Source organism: Hetaerina americana, unplaced genomic scaffold (genome assembly GCF_022747635.1).
Source record: "Hetaerina americana unplaced genomic scaffold, ioHetAmer1.1.p SCAF_5, whole genome shotgun sequence".
In the NCBI taxonomy this organism is placed as follows: Eukaryota; Metazoa; Arthropoda; class Insecta; order Odonata; family Calopterygidae; genus Hetaerina; species Hetaerina americana.
Genome location: NW_027287095.1, coordinates 4,079,847 through 4,104,436, shown reverse-complemented (window position 1 = coordinate 4,104,436; position 24,590 = coordinate 4,079,847). Strand labels below are relative to the sequence as shown.

The 24,590-nt window shown below is 42.0% G+C and overlaps 1 protein-coding gene across 1 annotated transcript in view; it reads right to left on the bottom strand.

The window, feature by feature from the left end:
- Nucleotides 1-1,201: 1,201 nt before the first annotated feature.
- The window catches only part of LOC139693490 (uncharacterized), a 570,990-nt gene continuing 547,601 nt past the window's right edge, over nucleotides 1,202-24,590 (bottom strand). The window contains exons 4-6 of the mRNA XM_071591664.1: nucleotides 19,936-20,669; nucleotides 11,667-11,734; nucleotides 1,202-1,905 (exon numbers count right to left, since the gene is read on the bottom strand). Coding sequence (XP_071447765.1) covers nucleotides 1,460-1,905; nucleotides 11,667-11,734; nucleotides 19,936-20,669 — 1,248 coding nt within the window. The 3' untranslated portion in view covers nucleotides 1,202-1,459. The remainder of the gene's footprint in view (nucleotides 1,906-11,666; nucleotides 11,735-19,935; nucleotides 20,670-24,590) is intronic.

Here is a 24,590-nt window from a genome sequence, read left to right as displayed (position 1 = left end):
AAAAGTCACTTCAAGAGGTCTTGTCAAAATTGTAGACTACCATCTCTTACCATCTCCAATAAAATTTGTGAATACAAATTGTTAAGCTTGTTATTTTTTCAGAAACTTACACGCATTTATTCATGATCTTTCCTCTTCGTGAATTATAACCATATTTTGTATGCATGTCCTGTTGTTGTATCCTGTTGAATAGCTCAACTCACTACATCACATTGCCATGTTAATGAAGTACCGTAAATTTCATTTAATGAAAGCTCTAACTTCTTAGCATATCAAAATATTTCGCGTGTAAGACTAATGCAGAATCACGGCAATAGTCGCACTTTAAAAATGTTCTAATCAAAGGGAATTAATTTTATTGCAATGAAAGTTATTCTATTTCAATCCGCCAAGTGCATACCCTCGAAGAAAATAAAGTACCTGTAAAAGGAACAGGGGAAGGTAGGACACTGTTTAATGAGGTCTGTCTTTTGCCCCCTCCTATATTTCAACCTGTAAATATTCAAGAATAGAATTCCTTAGAGCCATTCGGGGACGGGAACTTACCTCATTTCCATCCTTCACCCAGCGTCAGGACTGAGATGCGTTGCTGGTTATCTCTCGAAGGGACCAGGAAAGGACAGCGGTACTGCGTGCTTCCAATTTTAGCGTAGGTATAACCAATTTTCATCCAAATGACGAGGACGATAAAATTAAGCAGAATCTTATTAGTCTTTCCCCAACATATGTTGTATTTTATTGATTTTTAGCTTTCCCAGGAATAATAATGGTATCCCAGTAAACACAGAGTGCCGTGGGCAACCACTCTATTCGTGACCCCCACTCCCATTTGATCACTCACCAGAGACTTGAAGGAAAAACTTTTTTGTCTCTCAAGGAAAATTTTATTCATTTAAAACATGAAATGCCAAACTTTAAGCGAAATATCTTTTGTGAAATAAAACCAAATCTCATGTTCTCTTAAGTCTCGAATTTATTTGTTATTTCAAAAACGTCTCCTCCAGAATCGGGAGAAATTCTTTCAAAGGTTTCTACAGATTCTTAAGATAGGCCGATTGTTTTTATGCAGAAATATTTTACGTGTCTATAGACCTTTAGGGTGCTGTGAGGATTCATTATTTCTTTACTGTTCAACATGAGATTTAAAAAAGTCCAATGTAAATTTCTCAAAAAGGTTACGTGTTAAAGAGAAATAAAATTGCATTTATCAGACCGGAGATATTTTAAGAGGCAGTCGTAAAAAGCGCAATATATTTTTGCAGTTATGCACAAACTATGTTAGTCTAGGAATTCTGCCATTTTTTTATAGATACCATTTACTCATGCCATCGTGAATTCAAAAACTCAGTGGTGCAAATTACATTTAGTTTTCACATATCAAATAACGCATAAGGATTTTATAAAAATTGGAGAATTCTTTCTTAAAGTTTTTCCACCAGAATCCACCGTTCTGACTGCATTAAAGGAGCCACGTTGTTATGGGTTTGTAAAGACGGCTCTCAAATCGAAATGTCTCTTGTGCCCTTCGCCCCATCGGCGAAGTTCCGTTGAAAGAGGAGGTTTTTGGGCTGCTGCCGCCCAAGCGACATCTAGGCGCTCGATCCGATGAAGAGGTCAGGGAGGAGGTCAGGGATCCCTCGGCAAAAAAATATGAACACAACCAAAATATTTTTTCGACAAAACTCATATTTGTACAGTACAGGCGAAAATATATGCGTATAAAAAATATAACCGATTTCGACGAATACAGCCCCCGGCGGGGTTTGGGGTGGTTGACGCCGTCGACGGCGGCGGCCGCGGGGCGTGTCCCAGTGGTGGGCGGCTGCGGTGGACCCGGAAAGAGGCAGTGGAGGCGGCAGGCGGCGGCAGGTTTGGGCCGGGGTGGCGGCCACGGAGGTGGTCGAGCTGCGACGAAAAGGATACGGCGGTAAAAGAGAGGCCCTTGAGGCCCCCAACCCCTTCCCCCACCTCCCATCCCCCACCCTTCCCCTCCCCACACCCTCCCGTGCCCCGCAACACCCCTTCCGGGAAAAAACCCTCCCCACACAGACAAGCACAACACACACTGAGACTCGGCACGCTCCCAGGCACGTACTCTCACTTGCAACATACACGCACAAGCACGCACAGTTACACAAGTACACACATAAATATATATTTAATATAGAGAACAGCCAGAGTACAAAAAAACGATCATCACTTAGCAGCTATTCCAATCAGCCATTAGAAAAAAAAATCCATTTAACTGGCGAGGTATCGCGGTTCGGTCACTCCAGGTGACGGATTTTGGGAAAGCTTGTCTCATTTAAATTCTTTTAAAATAAAAAAATATGCATCCATGACACATATTCGGGCCGGACTTGAAAGGCCAACATGACGAATGCTTATGTGTACCGATTGAAAAGGTAAGTCCCTCTTGGGTCTTGCGAAAAAAGGCATAATGAGAACCAACGAAGTGGTTTTTTTTGGCTCGCATATGCCGACACCTCAGGAAGAAGCACAGAGCACGGAAAAGTACTGGAGAGGAGAAAGGAATGTGAAGTTCCCTTCGAACGCGAACGCAACACCTCGCCATTTAAGAAGGCTTGAAAAAAAAACAACCTTCAGAAGACTACGGAAAAGTGCGCAGCGGATGCACCCAGTCACTCATTATTAAACGACCACACTATTGATCCCCATTCCAACACTTACGGTCGCCATGCTAACTATAAATTCTCCAGGGAAAATCCATTGATAAGTCAATCTATAACGGGGAGAGGGAGGGATCATTAAATGGCGGGATAATCTTAGTACATAACTTAGTACTCCGTATTTTTGGTGTTATTGTTTCTTTTTAAATTTCAAAGAAATGTGAGAAACGAATGTAGAAAATCTTTCATTCGCTCCCCATTTTTAAGCGCAGGTAAGTTTTTTTTTAAGTTCGAAATATTGGTATTTATTTAGCTATTTTAATTAAAGTTTTCAGTTTTTTTTTGAGGTTTTAGATTGAGTTTTTTTGATTAAATAGGGTTGAATTTATAATTAGCATTTTTGATAAAATAAATCCCAGTCCACCGCAGAGACTGGAATAATTTAACACAATAATGAGAGAAAGAAGATAAAAAAGTAAAAACATAAATTATTTAAAATGGTTTCTTTACCTGGAAAATTGGCTCCAAGCAGTTCCAACTTGATCCATTTTTACGAAAAGTTGGATGAGGGAGTTTTTGTTTTTTTGAGTGTTTTTAGGGTCCCATTTTCTCGCGTTTTTTTTGTTAACGGACGATATTAATTGAAATTTGAAGAGTACTCTCCAACAAGTGCTTAAAAGTTGTCATGATTAGTGAGTGGGTTGCAAAGAGAGAAAAAGATGCTGGGAATTGAAGGGGGACCAGGATGGGAATTAGGGGTGGAGCTCACTGTGACAGCAGAGCAGATTTGATAATATACTCAAAGGGAGATATGATAGAACACGTTTCTTTATTGACTTTTAGGATTCACTTTGATACGGTTAACATCAAATACACAGAGCTTAAGGAGGTTTGTTGAGATTTTTGGCTTCACCTTTCTCGTCTTACGATTCGGATGGAGGATTACATTCATTATTATAAGTAGACATTCTGTAATAATGATAATAAAAATTGATTTGAGAAATTAGGAGATCAGATTAAATTGTTTACACACAAAATGCTACTACACATTATTTAAGCACATTTGTTTATTAAACCTAAGGATTAATTATTCTCATACTTAATACAAGACAGGTGAATATATGGAGAAAAACTCGTTTTAATTATAATTATTAAAACATTGTAATGGGGAAAGCATTATGGTAGGGACTTTTATCATCATTTACTAATAAGGTCGAAACCACATAGATATATATATAATATATATATGTATAGATATCATGAGTGAAAAGCATCTATTTACACGCTAACATGGGAGTTTCCTCTATTAAACAAACAGAATATTTTCATGTTTTAAAAACATAGTTTTTAGCAAAAGTTAGCTCTTCCCTTGTTTATACAAACAACACAGTATTTTGATGCTATTTTTGTAATTATTTTCAAAAGTACAAGTCATTTAAATATAATTTCCCTTTTCTTGCTAATGAAACTGTTTTTATAAATTCAGTGTGCAGAAAATAGAGGAAGAGGGATGACATTTACACATGCTACACATTCCACGAAGTTTTAAAGCCAGCATCTGTTTTTCCTTTTTTTACTTTAAATTGGCCATGCCTACTCGGAGAGACCCGCCCCTAGAAGACACTCCACTCCTACGGCTCCTTCCTTTGTAGTAAACTCTCCCCGAAGGGAGGGAGGGAGAGTGTGGCAAAAGAAAAGCATTCTCGGGGGAGGGTGGAAAGGAGGGTCACACCCTCCCTTCCCACCCCCTCATTATTCCTCACTTCCTCTGCTCTAACATTCCATCATATCACACCACACACCGCGTATACCGGGCCCCTCCGCACGACAAAAACACCCTCCTCCTGCCAACCCCTCGGCCCACGGCATACCCTTCACTCCACCCCACTGCCACACACCAAAACCCTCCAGACACATCCCACCGCCACCCAGGAAAAGAAACCCTCCCTCCGCGAAATTGTGAAATCCTTCTACACACCATTCTCCACAAAATACACACACAAAAGAGCAACTACAAACTACGAGTCGAATCGTGATCCCCTTGTTCCAATTGAGCGTTCCGTTATCTTTTTTATTTTACTTTAAAAAATACATTGGCCCAAGCGTCTGCGGGACTCTCCAACTGCCGTGTGGTCCGCTGGTGGACGAAGTTTTTGGTGGAGTGAGGTGAAGGGGGAGCCAGGGAAAGGGGTGTGATTGGGGATGGTGGTGGAGCGTTTAGGGTGGGTGGACGCAGGGTTACCATCGTGTTTTTATTCCTACGGTTTCGGGAGTGGGAAATTGGTATGCGGGATGACAGGCGGAAAGGGCTGCATTCTTGGTGCTTCGCGGACGAATCGGGTTCGTGGGATAGGAGTTGGTCTTGGAGCTTTCTTTCCGAAGCATCTGGGGGGGCAATGGGGGGGGGGGGGTCAGGGGGCAGCAGGCAGGTTGGAGGGTGGTCCCGCGACTTTTCCGTCAAAAGAAAGGGATTCGAGTGGCGGAATTGAGGGAGTATGAGGGAGAACAGGGGTTTGCGGGGGGATAATTGGGCACTCTGCTTTGATGATGCGAGTATCGCTCGTCCCATAGAGCTCGCGCGCACTGAATGATGGAAAGACCCGCCGGGGACGTACCCGCGCGCACCACACACTCCAGAGCACAGCTGAGATGTCCAAATATATATATATATACACACACGTACATATTTATTCACATATGTATATACATATATATTCATATCCTTGTTTATACATATATATATATTCATATTTAGGATGATGATGGTATAAAAACTGAACAGCACGACTTCGAAAAATCGACCGCTTCGAACAACACTAACACCTATATTAGCTTCTTAATACAACTCTAAAAATAAGAGGCATACAAAAAATAGGACACTTTGAAAAATAGTAACATTATGAAAACTGATCAAACCACGGTGGGAAATAATGTAGCCTTCACACCACCAAAAACACCAACTCTCTCCCCCTTTTTTTTGGTCTCTTGCTTTTTTTGTATCATTATGATAATTATTATATTTCTTTTTTTTGCGTCTCCCAAAAGTGTTTCTTAAAAAGTCACTCGTTCTCAGCGTGTGTTTTTGGCGATTCGAAGAAATGTTCAGAGCACTTTTCACAGCATCCTTACTATGAAACCAAATCCCTCCTCTCTCTCTTTTCATCCCCCCTTTTGCGACGCACTCCACAACAACACCCAATCACCCTCTCTCCCTTCACTACAGACACGCCCTGTCATTACCCCCACCTCCTCCTCCTCCCCCTTGGGATGTTTATATACCCATCCAACCCCATCTTCCCCCTTCATGAAAACACCACCTTCCACTGCCCTTCCCCCTATTTCCTCCTCTTCATATCCCGACACTCGTGATAACAGTTCCTTTCACACGCAATGATTTCTTTAATGATTTCCCCCCTCTCCTCTTTGGTCTGGGAAACAAAAGTCGAATAAATTTCAATGACAACTGGATTAGGGCATGCACACACATACACACACGCCCGTGGAGGCCCTTGACGCGATCTCAGAGCGGAAATAGTGAGATAGAAGAGAGAGAGAAGGAGAGAGAAATAACGAAAGAGTCCCCTCGCGTCCTTGGCAGCAACAATTATTTTGTGTGAGAACGGTAAAAGAGCGACTTTCAAGAGATAGAGAGGGGAGTGCGGGTGGTATTGTGTTTTCATTTTTTACAGAATTCTTTCCGGAGGAGGACGAAGGAATGAGTGTGGATTCCGGCGCAGTGAGGGCGGGAGGGAAGGAGTAAGGAAGAGGAAGGGTGGGAGAAGGGGGAGGTCCTTCCTTGAGGGGCTCGGGAGGAGAGTGGGCAGAGAGTAAAATGTGTTCGCAGGTTTGTGCCTCGAGCGAAGGAGAGAAATGGATATGGGGTGAAGAAAATTGGGAGGTGAAGAGGAGGAGGTGAAGGTAGAAAAGAAATGGACCGTTCATGGCGAAGAAAATCCGTTCGAGTCCCTATCTTTTTTCATCGATCGACCATACTTTCCGTTCTGACGACGCATTCATTTTCGTTTAAGTGGCATCTCGGGTGAGGGGGAGGTACGCATCTGTCTTAATAAAAGGTACAAATAATGCAAAAATATTAATCGAAAACGCTCATAAAGCTTAAGAGAGAAAGAGAGAGAGAGAGAAAGAGGGAAAAAAAGGAATTACTCGCACGAGAATCCATGACAGACAAGTGAAAAAATATTGACCACGCCGAATTAATGACAACATATTTCCGTCTATCTCCACGCGTTGGCATTTGTTCGTTCCGTGTATTCGTTCACTCATTGTCCAGTAAAATTACTCACATGCAGTGGTGCGCATGCCACTCTACCCAATGGATTCAACAACAAGTTTTTGAATTTTTTCCCCCATTTCATCCCAAGCGGCGGGGCTCAATCAGCCCTTCGACTCCTTTCAATTTTTTTTCTCTTTTACGTAATAACAATTTCTCACGTGCTCCTGACCCCTGTCGGTGACGCAGCGATCACCCCCGCGGTCCCAAGAGAGCGAAGTGCGGGCCTATTCCCTCACCCCGTTCACTCTCCTGACAGTGGGAGAGACGAAAGAGGAAGGAGGAAAATGGCGCCGACCCGCAAGTGTTCGGAGGGCGATCGCCTTTTGTTTGCGTCCTTCCGGAGTGGGGTTGGGGGAAACTGGCGCTCGAGGCCGAAGGGAGCCGTGGGCCTTAAATTTTTTCGCTTATACTATATTACATTAACGCTTTTTTGGGGCCCCGCGATACTACTTCCGCGGCGAGTTTTGGTCCATTATGGTCAAGTAGGAGGTAGGCAGGCGGATAAGGGAAAGGAGGGAGGTCGGTGAGGCTCCAAAGTACGTAATAGAATCAGGACCACAATCCCATTCGCTCCGAGAGCGTGACATTTCGGGTGATTAGACGGAAACCGTTGAAATATATAAGACATTACTTAGAGTTGTTACTCGTGACCACGTAGCCATATGACGAATCTGATGGAATTATAGCGAAGCCAGTGCTACTCTTTAGCCCGGAAAGGAGAAGATTCAATGGGAAATATGATCAATCGATCAAAGAATTAGGAATTCTTAAACAGAAGGGTCCTGTTTCGCAATTTTTAATGAAAAAACCGCGATCGTGTCATAATCACGAACTAAAAATGAAGGTTTATTCCTATAAAAATTAACAAGGGACAACCGAGCTCCGGCGCTCTTACTTTTCAAAAAATTATAGGAGTTATCAAAAGGCCTTGATTGAAACGCCTACAAGGGAGAGCAGTTTGCAACTTCGGTCCATCAACAGTTCCCAAGTGGCGACAAGACCTCGGCAGTGGCCACGCGGTGGTCATTTTCGTGAATACCTGCAAGTGTCTGTGATGATGAACGTTTGAAACTATGCCTTCTTCGTTGTTTGGGTAGTAAGCTCAACGGTAAGCAAGGTTAATCAACGGTGCCCGTGTAGTCACCCGATAAGAGTTCGCTCGAGAGAGTCATTTTGGGGTCGGTGCCCAGGACGGGTGCGCTTCCTCGGAAAGAAGAGAGATAGAAAGAGAGAGGGAGGGAGTGAGGGATGAGGTGGTGTGGTTGGGGAAGAGAGGTGATCGGAGGGGGACGGGTGGAGTGGGCTGTTGGGCGGGGGAGAGTGAAGGAGGGGAAGGAGGGCCCCCGCCCCCTGCCGCCCCCCCACAAACACACACACACAAAGCGTGTCCACCTCCCCCCTCTGACACTCACTCTCCGATATACGCCGCCCCCACAATCGCGAGGACGACGACCCGCCGTCCCTTTCGTCTCCTCCGCCCCCGCCTCCTCCTCCGCCCCCGCCAAACCGCCTCCGAGCCGTGTGTGGGGGTGTGGGGGCAGAAGATAGGAGCCGTCTTCCTCTCTCTCTCTCTCTCCGTCTTCCTCCTCCTCGTAGCCATTCTTCGTCTTCGCGCTCTTCTTCTTCGTCCGGGGGCGGCGTCTTTCGCGTGCGGCCCCCACCGCCGCCGAAGCCACCACCACTCTGGGAAGGCGGCGAGATTACTTGGGCCGGGCGTAGGGCATGGGCCGGAAACGGTGTCTCTCGACGGCGCCGACCCCGAGGCCGCTGGCCGCCGGGACCTTGAAGCCCTTCCAGCGCCCGGCTCCTCCGTCTGCAGCGAGCCCCGAGCGGGCGACCGGGTCAGCCACCCCCCAGTGGAAAAGGCTCCGAGGGGCGCGCGCTGACCCCCCCACAAACCCTCTCATCATGAAAATACTCCCAACCAACACCATCCCCTACGTCTCCTCCAGCCTCCACACCCATATCCCACCTTCAAACCCCCAATTCCATCCCACCAAACCAAAAGAGTCCTCGCTCCAGCAGTGATAAGGGTGACCAAGTTAATAGGGTCTCCTAGCCGTGTCCGATACCTTTGAGTGCGCGATCCGTTCGCAGGCGGCCTGGATGAGTTCATGAATTCGGTCCGAATACCCAAGAAGGTGGTACCTGACACGAAGCCAGAGACGACGCAAACAGTACGTGGCGATGATCTTCCCGAAGTTTGTTTGACTCCCACCCTCACTTCGAGACGTTCAAGCATCCAGCAGTTAACATTCTGCGAGTCCAAATGACGGATCTGCTTCTCTTGGAATGTTATCTTACGCAATGAATGTAATAGCATGAATTATCATCAAAGAGATAAGGTCCTCTGGCTCATAATGCGCATCCATTACTGCTTAGAAGAAGCAATCTTTGACTTTTGATTGGGAGTCTTGCTTGCGCCAATTATCATCTCCCTCGGTATCCTTACTTCGCAAATACATTTCTCATCTCCACGTTTCTCCTTGTCTCTCTTGAGAATGATGACGGGAGTGTGCATGAGAGTTGGGAGTGAGACCTTGTCACATTTTATACTCGTATCACAGGCCTTGAAGCAAAAGTGAGACCACCTCAAGTTTTCAGCTTGAAGGCTACGTGCCACATTCCGATGATTCTCCCAACGTATTTGTTTTGAAGAAGTATCGCCGGCGTCTCAGTCCGTGCCTTCACATTGTGCAGAAAACTAAAGTTCAGGCCGACGAAACCTTGTATTCAAGACAAATAGATGAGGAGGAACGCGGAACAGGAGCCAGCAGCCTTCAACGCCTTTGCGCACAAAGGGAAATCCCAACAGCTATTTTCTTCTCAATAGTCTTAAATCCGATGGGAGCACCATATAAAAATTAGTACTGAAATGTCGCCATGGTTTCTTGACGTCAGAAGAAGTCGAATGCAAAGTTCCAGGTTACTGCCAACTCTCATGGCTGTAATCATGCCAATGTATTTAAAGACAATTGATTGAACTACTAAACTGAGAATGGCTATGAGCAAAAAGTTTGTTGCAAATACTTTTATTTTCATCAATGCGGACGAAGAGAAAACTTGGCCCTTCATTTTCGAATACTTAGCACATAAATTTTAAAAATATCTATATAATTTTCTACTGATAATTTCATCTTTAACGTTATTGTAGTGACCTTTATGTCGGATATTACTCCGTTGACATTATGAAAGTTCCACGCTTTTGTATCAGTCACAGTAGGGTATTGACGATTTATTCGTGATTGCAGTACTTCATAAAGTTATGGAAATGACTGCTGCAGTAGCATCAAACACCGTGTAGTTAAATATCATAAAGAACTACGCGGTGGAAATCTCCGAAAGTAGAGAATGACTGCACATAAATCATAGTTCCATTGAGCAGTAACGTAAAAATCTACTTCACCGCCTGGTGGCTAACTATTCTATTAGTGGTCACCCGACTACATCTGATGTGACCTCTACAATGCACTGCTACTCTACATAAGTAAACTGAAATTAATTAACCCGATTCAACGGAAACATTTCTGCTCTTCTCGTAATGCAGAAAAATACCAACCATAATTTGATCGTCGGGCCATAGAATATTGCGGATTGTAGTAAAACCGATACAAAGTAAAACAAATGGATGAGAGAATTTGAGAGAATACCTAATGGGGTAAAAAATAAAGAGCTTATTCCTGCCACAATAAAATAATGGGGAGTCATTTTCGTCACTTAACTGGAAATGATGACGTGATAATTTTACTGGTCTAAATACTCAACCTAATTATTCCTCTACAACTGACACTATATATGCGACGCAGCTCAAAAAACAAGAATGCCTTCCCGTCCGGCCAAGGGGCTGCGATTCATTTCGGTTAACCGCAGCGAGTGCCTTAGGAAAACTGGAATCTGTAATTCCATGAAACCGCCAAAATGAAAAGAATGTGAGGAAGTTACAGTGTCACTAACTCATTTTCGTACAAAAAGTAGGTGTCGAGCCTAAACAGTGATTCTCAAAGTGTAAGGTAACCAACATTTTCGACCATCTTTGGACTCTATTTGAAGCAAGAACAGAATATAGCATTCACTTTAAACTTTAAGTGTTTATCCATAGTTATTTTACAACACTGCTTTTAGTTTTAGGTGTGAAATGCACATTCCTTTGTAGCTACTTACTTTACATGGAATGAGTACATTTAAGGAACGGGAATTTATTTAGTTTTAGTTTACATAGTTATCAAAATTATCAATAGTTAAGTTGCAGTTTAACAAAACATGTTGTGCTGCAAACTATGATATAAAATAAGGTAAATATGGGTGTCAGGATATTATTATTAATGTGGCAAGGGAATTGAACAAAACGGAATTTTATCAGTTATGCTTGAATAAGATAATTTTTCCTTGTTAATTTGAAAACGTATGTAAATCAAAAAATCAAAATTAAATGAGTATTAAAATCAATTTCAATTCCATGAATGCCATTAACATTTAGTTTTTCAACGGCATATTCTTTCAAGAATATCCTTTTTTGAAATTTAATGGTAGATGACCACTTGTAAAGGAAAATTATTTATTGCCATTAGATTTTTCCGACCGTCAACTTTATTAATGAAATGGGGTGCTCAGAAAAACAGCGCTTTATGTTCTCCAAGAAATTGATCCTTTAAATGTGACGGTGAATAACAACCAGGAATGGGAGTGGACGTTGTCATATTTACAGCTAAATTATAAATAAAAGCTAAACGCACGTGACTCACCAGTATAGCTGTCTGCAGAGTCGTAATAGTCTCCGGCGCCATCGTCATAGTCCTCATAACCTCCGTACCTTCGAGGGAAATCGAAAGAAGAATTGGAAATGAAGAAAAGCAGACACTCAAAAAACAGCATAATCTCTCTCTGTACATGTTTCTGTACGGACGTCTCTCTCTCAATGTAATTCTATTATCACAATACATGCGATAAAATTTTGCGAATATCAATTCTAATGTAACACGTATCATTTGGTATACCCACCTTCAATCAATCAGTACAATATATCCCATCAGTTAATTCCAGAAAACTCGTTCTTACCACGCTTACTTACCTATACCTTAACTTTTCTTTTTACCCATACCTCAAGTTAGTGTGGCATGTCTAATTGGTAAAAATTATTATTTGTTCCATTAGAAATGACAGTGAATTATCGAAACCAGATAAGAAAATGACCGCGAGAAAAATTACAAAGCAGCTTCCGTTCTCAATAAAGCACAGGGTTAGATCTGTATCATTTGTGTGAACTCATGTTAATAGTGTCTCGATTTATTTGCATGCTATTTAGTGTTTTATCGAGAAATTATATTACTTCTAGACGAAGAGTAAGGTTCATTCATAGCATGATAATAAGATGAAAGTGTTGGTGGGAATTTTAGCAATAATATTTTCAGATAATAATTGCAAACTAGATTCCTCTTGGGAGGAGTTCACCCCAGCCGTACTCTTAAAAATGGGCAAAGGATGGGTGAGGGAAATTGGAGAAAATACAAGCAGTAAATCGATTAAAAATGGTGGGCCCCTGACGCAGAGGGAAACCTCTCGTAAGCCCTGATAGAGTGAGAGTGTATGCGACTAGCAAGGATCACTGCTGCATAGTACATCCAAACTAGAGAATGCGTGATTAATTTTCACTTTTTTAGTATTCAAAAATTTTTGTATTATTCTAAATTTTACTACGTGCGTTTGAGTGCTTGAGAGTAGCATAGATCAATGCTGTATAGTATATCCAAGCTAGATAGTACGTGATTTATTTGCAGTCCTCCATTTCATTGTTCTAACCGTTTGCGGTATTTAAATATTTCAATTATTTTCAGTTTTTTACTATATTTATTGTTGGTCTTATTTTCAGTTAATTATTTAATTTTATAATTTTTATCGATTTACTGCTTGTATTTTCTCCAATTTCCCTCACCCATCCTTTGCCCATTTATAAGAGTACGGCTAGGGTGAACTCTTCCCATTATATTTATACGGCCGTAGTTACCGTTCGCTTTGTATAGATTCCTCTTGTTAAGACAAATGGAAGGCTTTCCAGCATGAATAACTATAACGTGCTCTTGAAATGTGTGAAAATGAAGGATGCAAAGAGATAATTTTATTTTAAGTGCGCAAAATATATAACGATGATAATGATAAACGTCTCCCTCATCGATATGGTGAGTAAGACATCCCCTTGATTTATGGGAGTGATATAATTACCTTTTTCATCTTAAGTGACGTTAGCATGTGATTGAATTCGCCGTAAAACATCGGAGAACGGTGGCGCGAAATGAAACGAAGGACAGATATAATCGATTCCGTTACAGCATTTGATATTGTAACCACCACATATGAAAAAGAGTGGTTTTAAACGGCCGATGAAAATTCCAGGGATTTCCCATCCCCATGACTGAAGACCTATGAGTGACTTTCTAATTAACGGATCGTAATTTGTGAAGTCGCCCAAGTTCCGAGGGTGGCCTTCAGATCCGGATGCTTTGAATTCCCGCCTGCGACAGGACCCCCATCTCATACGCCTTAAGTCGATTCCAGCCGGAGTGAGTTCCAGCGAACAGACTCAATTTAAAGGAGCCACTCTCGCACAAAAACATATTACTCTACGTCGTAGTATGAAAAATATCACCTCTTGCCCGTAACATGAAATTAAATGTGGGCACTTTGGCTTAAAGAACGCAGTGTCTTTGAGTCGTCCCACATTTGGAAATCATAAAACCGACTCTGGCGGAAATATATAAAATTCTAAAAGGTAACGAGGCACAAATTAAAAGATACAAAAAGTAAAAGTTGCATAATGGATGAAAAAGTAGAACAAGTGGAGAAAGAAAAGCCATTTCCAGAGAAATAAACGTGGCGCTAATGGTAGATAATTGGAGTTGTAAATGCAGAACAAACTTCGTTAGGGAAAATGAGCATGGAGGGAAATTACTGTGCCCATTTAAGCTGGATGAGTCGAAAAATAGACGTTGGGAAGCAAGTGGATCGAGATACCATACATAGAACGTAATTAATGGACATCAGTCAATACGAATGAACAAATTAGGCGCAAATAATACAGAAATTTCACGGTTTGGCGAAATTCGTATGCCAACACTTTTTTCAAATACGTATGAATTTTTGCACCAATTTTAAGCAATTTCAAGCCCGGATGGTTAATTTTCATACCTTTAACGTTAGGCCCTTGTCCCCTCTCTGCATGGGGCAGGTTAGTAGGCACAAGGGACCAAGGGGTTTAAGAGCCTTTGGCCCCTGTCAAAGGACGCTTCGCACCAACAATCAAGCAACTCAAAATTTCGATCCTCCTTCATGAAGTTCTACATTTATATTGTTTTCCTCTTTCATTAGTTACCAACAAATATCCATCATTTAGCATCTTCAAGAACCCACTCAAAATCCTGTCTGTCTTTTTCTCCTTCTTTGATTTCCCCAAAAATCTTTCTCTTATCCCTACCCTCTGCCTTTATCCAACTTTTTTTATCCATCCTTCACCCTGCATACATCTCCAAATGATATCATTATATTTTCTGGAGAAGTCAATCCTTGATTGAATTCATTTAAAATAAATTAAGTTTCACTTTAAATTTGTACTTGCCGAATTTATATAGACGGGGTAACTTAAAAAATATGATGGGTGTTCCAAGAAGCAGTGAAAGAAATGCGGAAAAACTAAATCTTTTGGATAAATTTAGTGCTAAGTTTACACATGACCCCAAGGGTTCCTTCTTGTGTGTCTGTCTATGTTGAACCAACTAGACGAAATGAGAGAAAACAGCAGCAGTACAAATAGACTCGAATACTCCTCTTCTCTGATATGTTTAGTGACAGCGGAGTGCATAAGATTAAACGCCAATAAAAATCAAGTGTATCTTAAATTCTAATGACAAATTCATTTCAATCAAATAAATTTACGTGACTAAGAATGGTGTCATAAAACACACTGTTTCACGTCTCCGTGGCATCTGGCAAGGTATCATACTTTTCCCTAAGGGTATATCGAAATACAAGCTTTTTATTGCTTAATAACATTAAATTGTTATTCTTACATTCAAGTTTCCTCTCATTCCTAAAAATTATTCCTTAAACCTTAAACATTTTACTAAAAAATTCCAGGGAAGCAAAGGCGCAAATGTAATATTCATAACGGATACGTGTTTCTAGGTACGCACTATTCTCTGTATATCTCGGTTTTTCTCTTATTTCTCGACAGCGTCTTACTATATTTCTTCTATTATATGTCAAGCGTTTACAATTATTGGCCTCCTTCTTGAGTTATTTCCGTTGGCATACCAACGGTAATAACTCAAGAGCATTTATGCTCGATACATTTGTCTGTTTTTAATACCACTTTAAGCGAATATTTGCCTCCTCCTCTTCGTAGGACTTCTTAACTGGGGAGTCACTCCCAAAATTTCGTTTCTTCCATTACATCGAATATGCGTACTCTTCTGATACTCAGTCATCTGATGCTTCCATTTATAAATGCTTAATAACATGGAATTGCACTCTCTATACATATACTGCAGTTGTTTACCTATTAAATCCCTTTCCAAGCTCATTTTGATGTAAATAAAAACGCTAATCCTCGGTGAAAATATCTCCTTTGCTTGAATTATACTGCTAACAATAACTTAAATGCATCTTTCAGCAATAGTGATTTTCCTCCTAGGCTAAAGCATTCTTCCTATAGTTCCACCAAGATTTTTAAGTAATAAGTGCAACCTCACGACCCTGAGTTAGTGCCTCTGGTGAGTCTAGCCGAGTCAGCATTCTTAATGGGGCGTAGGGAAGATTGGCTTCCTTGGAAAAAACACCAGGTGCTCGAGAATATAATGGCAAACGTTCTCAGGACACGGCAAATTGAAGTACTGCATAGATCTTCGCATATTTAACTTTGCCCTTGATGAAGGATTCCTTGCTCAGTATAGCACATGAGACCCCTAACATAACTGGGAGAGACGCTTAGAGCAATCATACTTGACGTTTGACGTTACAGAATCATCGGGAGGGTGAACGAGACCAACCGAAAGTAAAGACGACGTCACGAGGCATTCCGCGGCGAGAGGACCTATCCAAAAGGTCAAGGATCCACTCTTCTTGTTATGCATGCGAAATTCCTGTGCGGGAATAGTTTAAGGACAACGAGCGCAAAAAAGTGCGCCCGCTTGACCTGGATTAAAGTTGAGAGCAGGGAGGCCCGAGATGGCGCCTTTGACACTCGTTGGCTCTCTCGGAAAATGGCTTTCGGATGCCGTGTTTGGCGGTGGCCACCACTTTTTGCTGCTCGGGTCTGAGGGAAGGCTTCCACCACCATTTCTCCACCTCTGGCTTCCGATTATTCCCAAAAACATCTCACTTGGAGGTCGCGCGCATCCGAAGAAAGTCCTTTCGTCTTCACTTCCAAAGAAACCGTTCCCTCGCCCGCCGACACACTCACCACGAACACCAGCGATCTCCTCATCCGTTCTAATTCCACTTTCTCGTTATATCCCTCGACCGCCGGAAAGGAGATTCAACAGTTTCTAGCTTTTACTTCTTGCCTTTGCTCATATTCCGGAAGATATAAAACTTAACATCCACAAGGAAAGGGCAATTTTTTCTCCTTCGTGTGCTTTGCGGCGAGAGAAGATTGAAAGAGAAAGAAAAGCCAAAGCCACAGTCAAATAGCTTACGTCTAGAGCGTAATCCTTTTTCTTCGTCATAATAATAACCATTCTCCTTTTCCATGCACAAATTACTTGTCAGAAGGAACATATATAGGAAGAAGTAAATTCTGAGAACGGGGAATTCTGCAGTTCTTCAACTTCCCACGGCCTTATTCGCGACCGAGCATTGGGCGGAGGATTAGTATCTTCGAAGAAACCCATACTTCCGCAGACGCTCGCGTCGCCCAAGTCAAGATAGTGTAAGTAAAATACTTAGCTCCCGACCCAATGTCGAAGATGCGAATGGTATTTGCAAAATTTATGAATGGAAACATGACGATGTGTAATATTTCGAGCAGGGTCGTTTCACGAGGAATCTGAGCATCAATATTGAGTAAGCTGCCTAATCTTAGATTTGTGGATGTTAATTCTATGATTTCAGAATGTTTTTGAAGACTTGGTTTGAAGACGTTTACCAATACGACGATACTCGCACGAAAGTACAATACACATCTGGCCTCAAATCTGATACGACTCGTATGTGAAGTGTGCGATATGTAAGGAAATTGACCTTAAATGTGCGATATGAAAGGAAAGTTGTGACAATGATTTTCAACAAGCACTTATGCAACAGAAAACATCTTTTTTGAGATGTGATGTTATTTCTGTGAGTGTAATTCAATTCTTTCTGACATCAGCATTCAACTTAGCAAGTCTCCCCCGCAGTTCACAGGAAACTATCAATTCGAGCAATACACCCCAATGAATGCGAGTGAATAGTGGGAATGAAATGCACATAGCAAAAGTGTGAAAGTGGTTACTTGAGTGAAAGTATTTCGACGTCATGAGCTGCTTGACTGAGCTTCAAATGTCATATTCCGCGCGAAGGAACATCTTTTAATTTGCGAGGAGGGTCGTCGATGCAAATACAAAGAGCAGTGGTGATGGCGACCGCAGGGGTAAGACATTGGGAATGGAAGGATTAAATGAACGTTAGGTGAACGATGGGGAGCAAAGAGTAGAGGGAGAATAGTTTATATTGCGGCGCCTCCAAAATTCTGCGGGATAGTGACACTGGCCCCGACACGGCCGAAGGCGAACGTGGCCGCATACCGTCACGTCAAGGGCCTCTTCTTCAGGGAAAGGAAAAGCCATGGAATCGACATATCAAGCAGAGAGTTCGCGCGTTCCACCCACCTAGGCAGAGAGAAAAATGAGAAAAGGGGGAGAGCGACGAAGGCGCGAGGGTTAACAACGCCCGTGTTCATCTACTCGGATGATCTGCAGCAACGCCGCTTTGTTGATTTCTCTACCTGCCCATCTTTCTCGGAGAAGTGGAAATACGAAGGAGGCAGATGGAAGAAATGGTAATTAAGAAATAGTGGGAAGTTGATGGATGTGTGAGCTTGAGGCATTGTTTGTGATACTGGAGGATAGAAGAGGAAAAAAAAATTTAGGAAATATTCGGAGCGGAAAAAAATATTTAGCAAAAAAAATATTCACGCCGACCTAAAGTGCTTTAACAAATCCAATGATACTATTCGAATATGATTTCATTGTATATACGAAATCCCCATTTGATTGATGGACAATCTGCGATAGTAATTACCTAAGGTAGTCACAAGTTCATCGAAATGAATTGAGCATGAGAGAAAATAATGGCAATAAACACCAAAATATAATAAAAGAATAAAATCCGATTGCAAACATTACTTTTGAAACTTTTTTGATTGAAAAATTTTTGAAAGTTATTTGAAAACTTAACGTAACACACCAAAAGTAAAGAGTATTAAGCTGCTCATTCACTCTGTCCGGCACCATATTAGAACTAACTACATTGGCACGGTGAATATCATTCTGCAATTTATCAGCGAAATTAATTCTTCTCTCTGTGAGATGAAAACACTACGAATTATCCATGCACGTACCACATTCACAGGCAAAATTTAAAATATACACATTAATATGTGACTTGATATCGGATGACCTTTTTGTGGCTGATAAGGATATTTAAAATAAATGTTTGAAAATATTTTGCGGCCCCAACAGACTACTGCGTCATTAAGTGCAAGCATGTGCATGCCATAGAGTGATTGAAATGTAAATATGTTCATCTAAGCATCAATAGTGTGACTAGGATAACTATAATGCTCCATAATGGAAATCGTTGATGGAGGTTTTCTAAATCTCTATGCCCCCTTGGATCGTCCTTCCATAAATGACAGCATTCCTATTTCCTATTAAGGTCTCTATAGATTACTCCATGCACAGACAGTCGCATAGGGTTTTCCTATTTCTTTTGAAACTAAAAAAATCATTACATTAAAATTTTTAAGAGCTTTTTTAATTCCATATGCGCTATTATGTTAATTAAAATTCCCTCCATTCGATTCTGTATAAATACTTTTAAACCCATCATTGATTCCTTCGCTCTTCGAATCATTCTGAAAGCAAATTAATCATCTGAAAGCACAGGTCCTTTTTTTTGTTCGAAATACAACAGGAGTTTAATATTGGTAATTACATTTTTGCGCGCGTAAATAACTAGCAGTTAGATAGTTTTCACTCTTTGTAATGCTTTAATTTTTAAGCAGAGGAATCAAAATTTTTTTCCAAAATAAGGGAGGAGCTTTCCCTATTTATGTATTTGATTATATGCAGACGATATTTTAAAATATAATTAAGGTATTATATGCATATATATATATATATATATATATATATATATATATATATATATATATATATATATATATAATGTATAACACTTAGCACTAGTGGACACAGACAAAAACACAGAAACACACAAAAAAAGAGACTCACTATTTTTCGAATTTTCGGTGGTCGTTGCCACCTTTATCAAGGAAGAGAGGGACAGAACTGTGTTTTTGTCTGTGTCCACTAGTGCTAAGTGTTATACATTATTATTCACGTCCGTGAGACTTTCAAAAAGTGTTTTATATATATATATATATATATATATATATATATATATATATATATATATATATACATACATATATACAATATATATATATATATATAGACATATATACAATATATATATATATATATATATATATATATATATATATATATATATAAAATAAAAACTGGAAACAAATTTTTTCTTCGACATTTTTACCAAGATAAGTTCGACTCTTGGATCGTTTGACACAGTTTTAACACATTTTTCAGCAAAATATTAATGCATTGATTGCAATAATCAAAGAAAATGTCTTGCTCTGTATCCCACTGTGAAATATTTGGTAGAAAGTCGTACAGCAGATATAGAGAGAGAGAGATCAAAAATTGAAGAAATTCAGAGCATAGGAGTATGGCAAAATGCACTTACCCCGTGGGGTCGTATGTGTTGTAGGCTCCATAGTAAAGGCCCCCACCACCGGCCCGTCCTCCCAATAGTCCCCCTCCCGCCACCTCTTCTGCACCGTCCTCGTCGGCCCCTGGGGCCCTCACGCCCTCCATCCCGTACGACTCCTCCATGACTGCCCGGGCCCGCTCCAAAATGCTCATCACCTTCTGCTTGGTGGGCGAGGGCCGGGCGTGGAGCACGGCTCCAGGGGGGGCTAAGTGTGGGGGCGGCGGCTTCCGCATAGACGCCACAATGCCCCCACCCCTCACCGGCATGCCCCCCGCGGCCCCGCCGCCACGCATCAGCGGTGGGAAGCGGCCGCGCACGGAGCCGCCCGCCCGGACGGCCCGCCGCGGGATGCCGAGAGGCAAAGCCCGACCGCCATTGGCCGGCGCGGCGTCCACGGCAGCGGCCAGCAGGCCCGGCGGCCCCTCGGCCCCCTCCAGCCCCGTGGGCACCCCCTCGCCATCCTCACCCAGCTGCGCGGGCACCAGCTGCGCCTCCTGCTGCATCGACGACAGGATCTCCATCTCACGCATCTGTTGCTGGCGGATCTCGTCGTTGTTGTCCGGGATGAGGTACTTGCGGAGGGCGGCGAGGGCGTATGCAACGCGGGCGTGAGCCTCGGCCGGGGCCGCGTAGCCCGTCACCTCCACGTGCAGCTCCTCGCTCAGGTGGGAGTACTTGGGGTCACCGCAGGCCCTCAACTCGGCCTCCTACCGCGAAAGCATGGGGAGAGAGAGAGAGAAAGTTGTAGAACGTCACACCCAACCACGATTAAACCGACGAGGAGGTGCGAGCAATCAATGTTCCCCTTCACGTCCCATCATTAACAGCCCTGGAGAGAGACCCGCGCTGCTCCAGCATAATCATTACATACCTAGTCAAAGAGAAGCGATTAAAGTAAGGGAAAATCAGTTGGAATACGGGTGACCGATTGACTCGGAGAATGCAGAAACTTTCTTTTGTGTGGTCTTGTTGGCTTCCCGCTCCATGCTCCGGGGGCAGTACAAGGCTTGCAAAATGTCCTTTACTCATGAATACTTCACTCATCTACGGCTAAATATTAGAAGTGGCATCAGCGATGTCCGGAAAATTGTTTTAGCTAAGGAAAAGTCGTGCTTTACTAGAATATTAATATTATAGAGATATATTGAGTGACTAATGAAGTCCATTGGTGACTGGATATAGTTACTTGGAGGAATATTATCACAAAAAGCAACTGAAAACTATTTGAGCATGTTCTGAGTCTTCCGAGTCTTTGTTTGATCACTCAAGGAACAATAGATGGAACAAATACGATAACCAAGTGATGAGGTGGGTCAATATTAAAGAAATGAAGAGAGAAATTGGCACATGTATGGAAAGAATGAGGGTGTGTAACGATTCAATATAACTGATGTGATAATGAAATGAGTTACTGTACTTTGACAACCGTTGTCGTTTAATGCCTTTTGATATTTCAATGATGGGCAATTCAAATAGTCATGTGCAATGTCTTCATGACTAGACTTTTTAACTTTTGATCATTGACAGGGCACATCCCCCGGTTATCTGCACGAAGGTCCATTAAACTATTGAAAATATATAGTTATTCAATGACTGTAGGAAAAAAGAGTCCAGCAAAGTGTTATAAATATCGTTATTCAATGACTAAATGCAAAGAAGTGCAGCGAAGTGTTGTTCGAAGCGGATTTAAAAAAAATTAACATTTGTTACAGGGAAAAATATCTATTTTCTCAGAGCCATACTTCAAACGAGCTAAATGGAAAAAATGCGATACCGCATTCCCTAAATAATCCTTTTCGTTTGCCATCATAGATGGAAAGCGATTTTCTCAGTCAGAACGGCCAAAGCCGAAGGCCGATTTTATAGGGTAAGCCTCAGCTCTTGCTTAGCATATACTATGACGCGTGAAGTTGAAACATTTAGGGTGACGGGGGTGGATCCAAGCCTTCAATTCTAGAGAAAATACTGATAAAGAGATTACCGGGCAGTATGGGTTCAATCAGAGATATCATAAGGCAAAGAAATGTTCCATAATGAGAGTTTAACGAAAAAGGTACATGCTTTCCCCTTGGAATTAAATCACAATAAATTATTTGTCATTTGATTTACTTTCATTATAGCTAAAGCATAGAATTTCTATTTTTAACACTGTACACGTATGCAGGCTGAGAAGTGTGCATTAAACTCAAGCATTACCAAATTACTGAAGAGCGTATTAAGTTATTCCTTAGAATGTTTTTCATGTACTCTTACAATGAATGCCATTTATATAAAAGTTTAATGGAATAAACATAAACATTTTTGATTTAATGTCACTTTCTCTTCCTTATTCTTCACTTTTCCCTCGTGTACCTAAAAGCGTGTGAGTGACATTCCAATTATACTTTACATCAGGATAAGTTAACTTAGAAATTGAGACCCCGGCAACTCAAATAATGAGTTGTATGAGCAATTAGGCAGTACTCTTTCTTTTCAATAACATAAATACTCTGAAAACCTGTATTGATATATAACAATTACCTTGACACTTTTTATTTAACCATAGAGTACTTGGGGTTCATAATTTTCTCTCATCCTCGAGAAGAACCAAATTAACTTCAAGAGTTCATCAAAAAATCAAAAGAATTCTATTAAATTAAAACTAATCTTTGATGTTTAATGCTTATGTGAGATAAAGTAGAATAAACTCCCAAATCAAAGGCAACGACATCTTTTGATCAGATTTCGTAAACAACCCATTGGCGACGGTCTCTTAAGGACGAAAACAACTTTGGCTTCATGTACTTATAAACATTACGTACTGGAATAAGCCTAAAGAGGGGAGCCGTGCAAGGTAAACGGGGACGACAGAAACAAATTGCTTTGGGTAAACCTCTTTTGAACTCTTTCCTCGCGGCTAGAGTTTCTGGGGGTTGGGGAGGGGGGGCGGGGAGGGAAGGAAGAGAGCAGCACTTCGTAATTTACCGCGCGTGGATAAAGGAGGATACGAAGAGAGGAGGCTACCAGCGCACCCCCCTCTTCCCCACGCCAACGGGTATCATCAAATCCCTCCTCCCGCCTGCATCCGCGACCGACCTCATCCCATCACCACGTGTTTGCGTTTCAAGCGAATGTCGGAGTGGACCAAGCTCGGTGTGCACCAATCCACAGTGGCCTTCAAAACTCACCCCCCCCTATCCTCCACCTTTCGTTTGCATTTCTGCAGATAGATAAACGATGTGGTATACCTGCTCCCGACGAAGTCGGAATCGTATATGTCCGGAGGTCGGTCGCACGCGTGCTTTGGAAGATCCAATTCCGCAGCCAGGCGGATTGATCCACCCGCAGACACAGGCAAGTGCTCACGACCGCACGCCTCCGCTTCCTTTATGTTTCGCTCTGATGATGGAGGGGTCGTCACTTTGGAGAGACTGCGGTAGACGACGTGAGTCTTCCTGAGCCGGAACGGCGATGATGGCATTTTTTGCTTGCTTTACGACAGTCTAGCCATCCCTTCAACATATCCATACCCTCCCCGGATGCCAACCTCCCTCCATTTGAGTTCGTTTTCGGTTAAGATGAAACAATTCGTACCTCCAATAGGAATGCGAATGCTTCTGCAAAGCGGGATGCAAAGCGAGCACCTTGATCCCAAAACGCGGATCAGTTGCACATTCGAAGAATCTTCAGCTATCGGGCCAGAACGGTAATAATGTGACGAGATTTTGGGACACGATATCTGACGCTTTTTGACAACGCAAATTTTCATGAACATATCCGTGAACATTGGGGGATTTTGCATGCAAACAACACATTGCACATACTCCAGGGAAGATTTGAATAGGCGCCCTAGGATAATACTATTCGGCGAGCGGAGGGTATAACCCAATCGAATTCCTCCTTGATTTTTTCTTCCCCCAAGTAATTCACGCCGATAATCCTCACAGATATCTGACGTTCTGGAGAATATATTTCGCCGATTTTTCTGAATAAAAATTGCGCTTCTCCAATTGAGGGCCAACTGGATTGGAATTACCGTTTTGTGTAGCATGAGTGTCCGTGCACATTCCAATACTCCGAAATGAGAAATGCTCCCCGGAGGAATTATTGAAAGAGCGAGTGACCATAATTGAAGACTGGTGTATCTATTGCACATCACCAATATAAGCTGTACGGTATCTATGGGCAATCAGGGACCCGCCACAAGGCCTCATATCATACCGTGTGTTACACTAAAGTTTATTATACTATTACAGTATGAAGAGGATTGCACGTACTCTCCAGATACATTCGGTTGCACGGAGACAAAAGCTAATTGGATTTTTGTTTCACTGCAGTTTGGAACAAATAATTTTTAGTACATTTCCAACTTTTTCACAGTACTACCAATTTTGACAGTTGACATTAAGGCCAATGTAATAGTTGTTTCAATTGATGAGGGACGATCTCATGATTTAATATGCCAAAATGTCCTATTTAGTTCTACGAAATCCGTATGCATGGGGCCAAACCATTTCCCTAACAGTCTATTGATCCCCAAGAATAACTGATTACAGGGAAGTCGCGCCTTTCGGTTTTTAGACGGGTTCCCCGCAGTCAACTTCTGTGAATGCATTCAGAATTTGAACCCGATTCACTTCAGTGAGTGG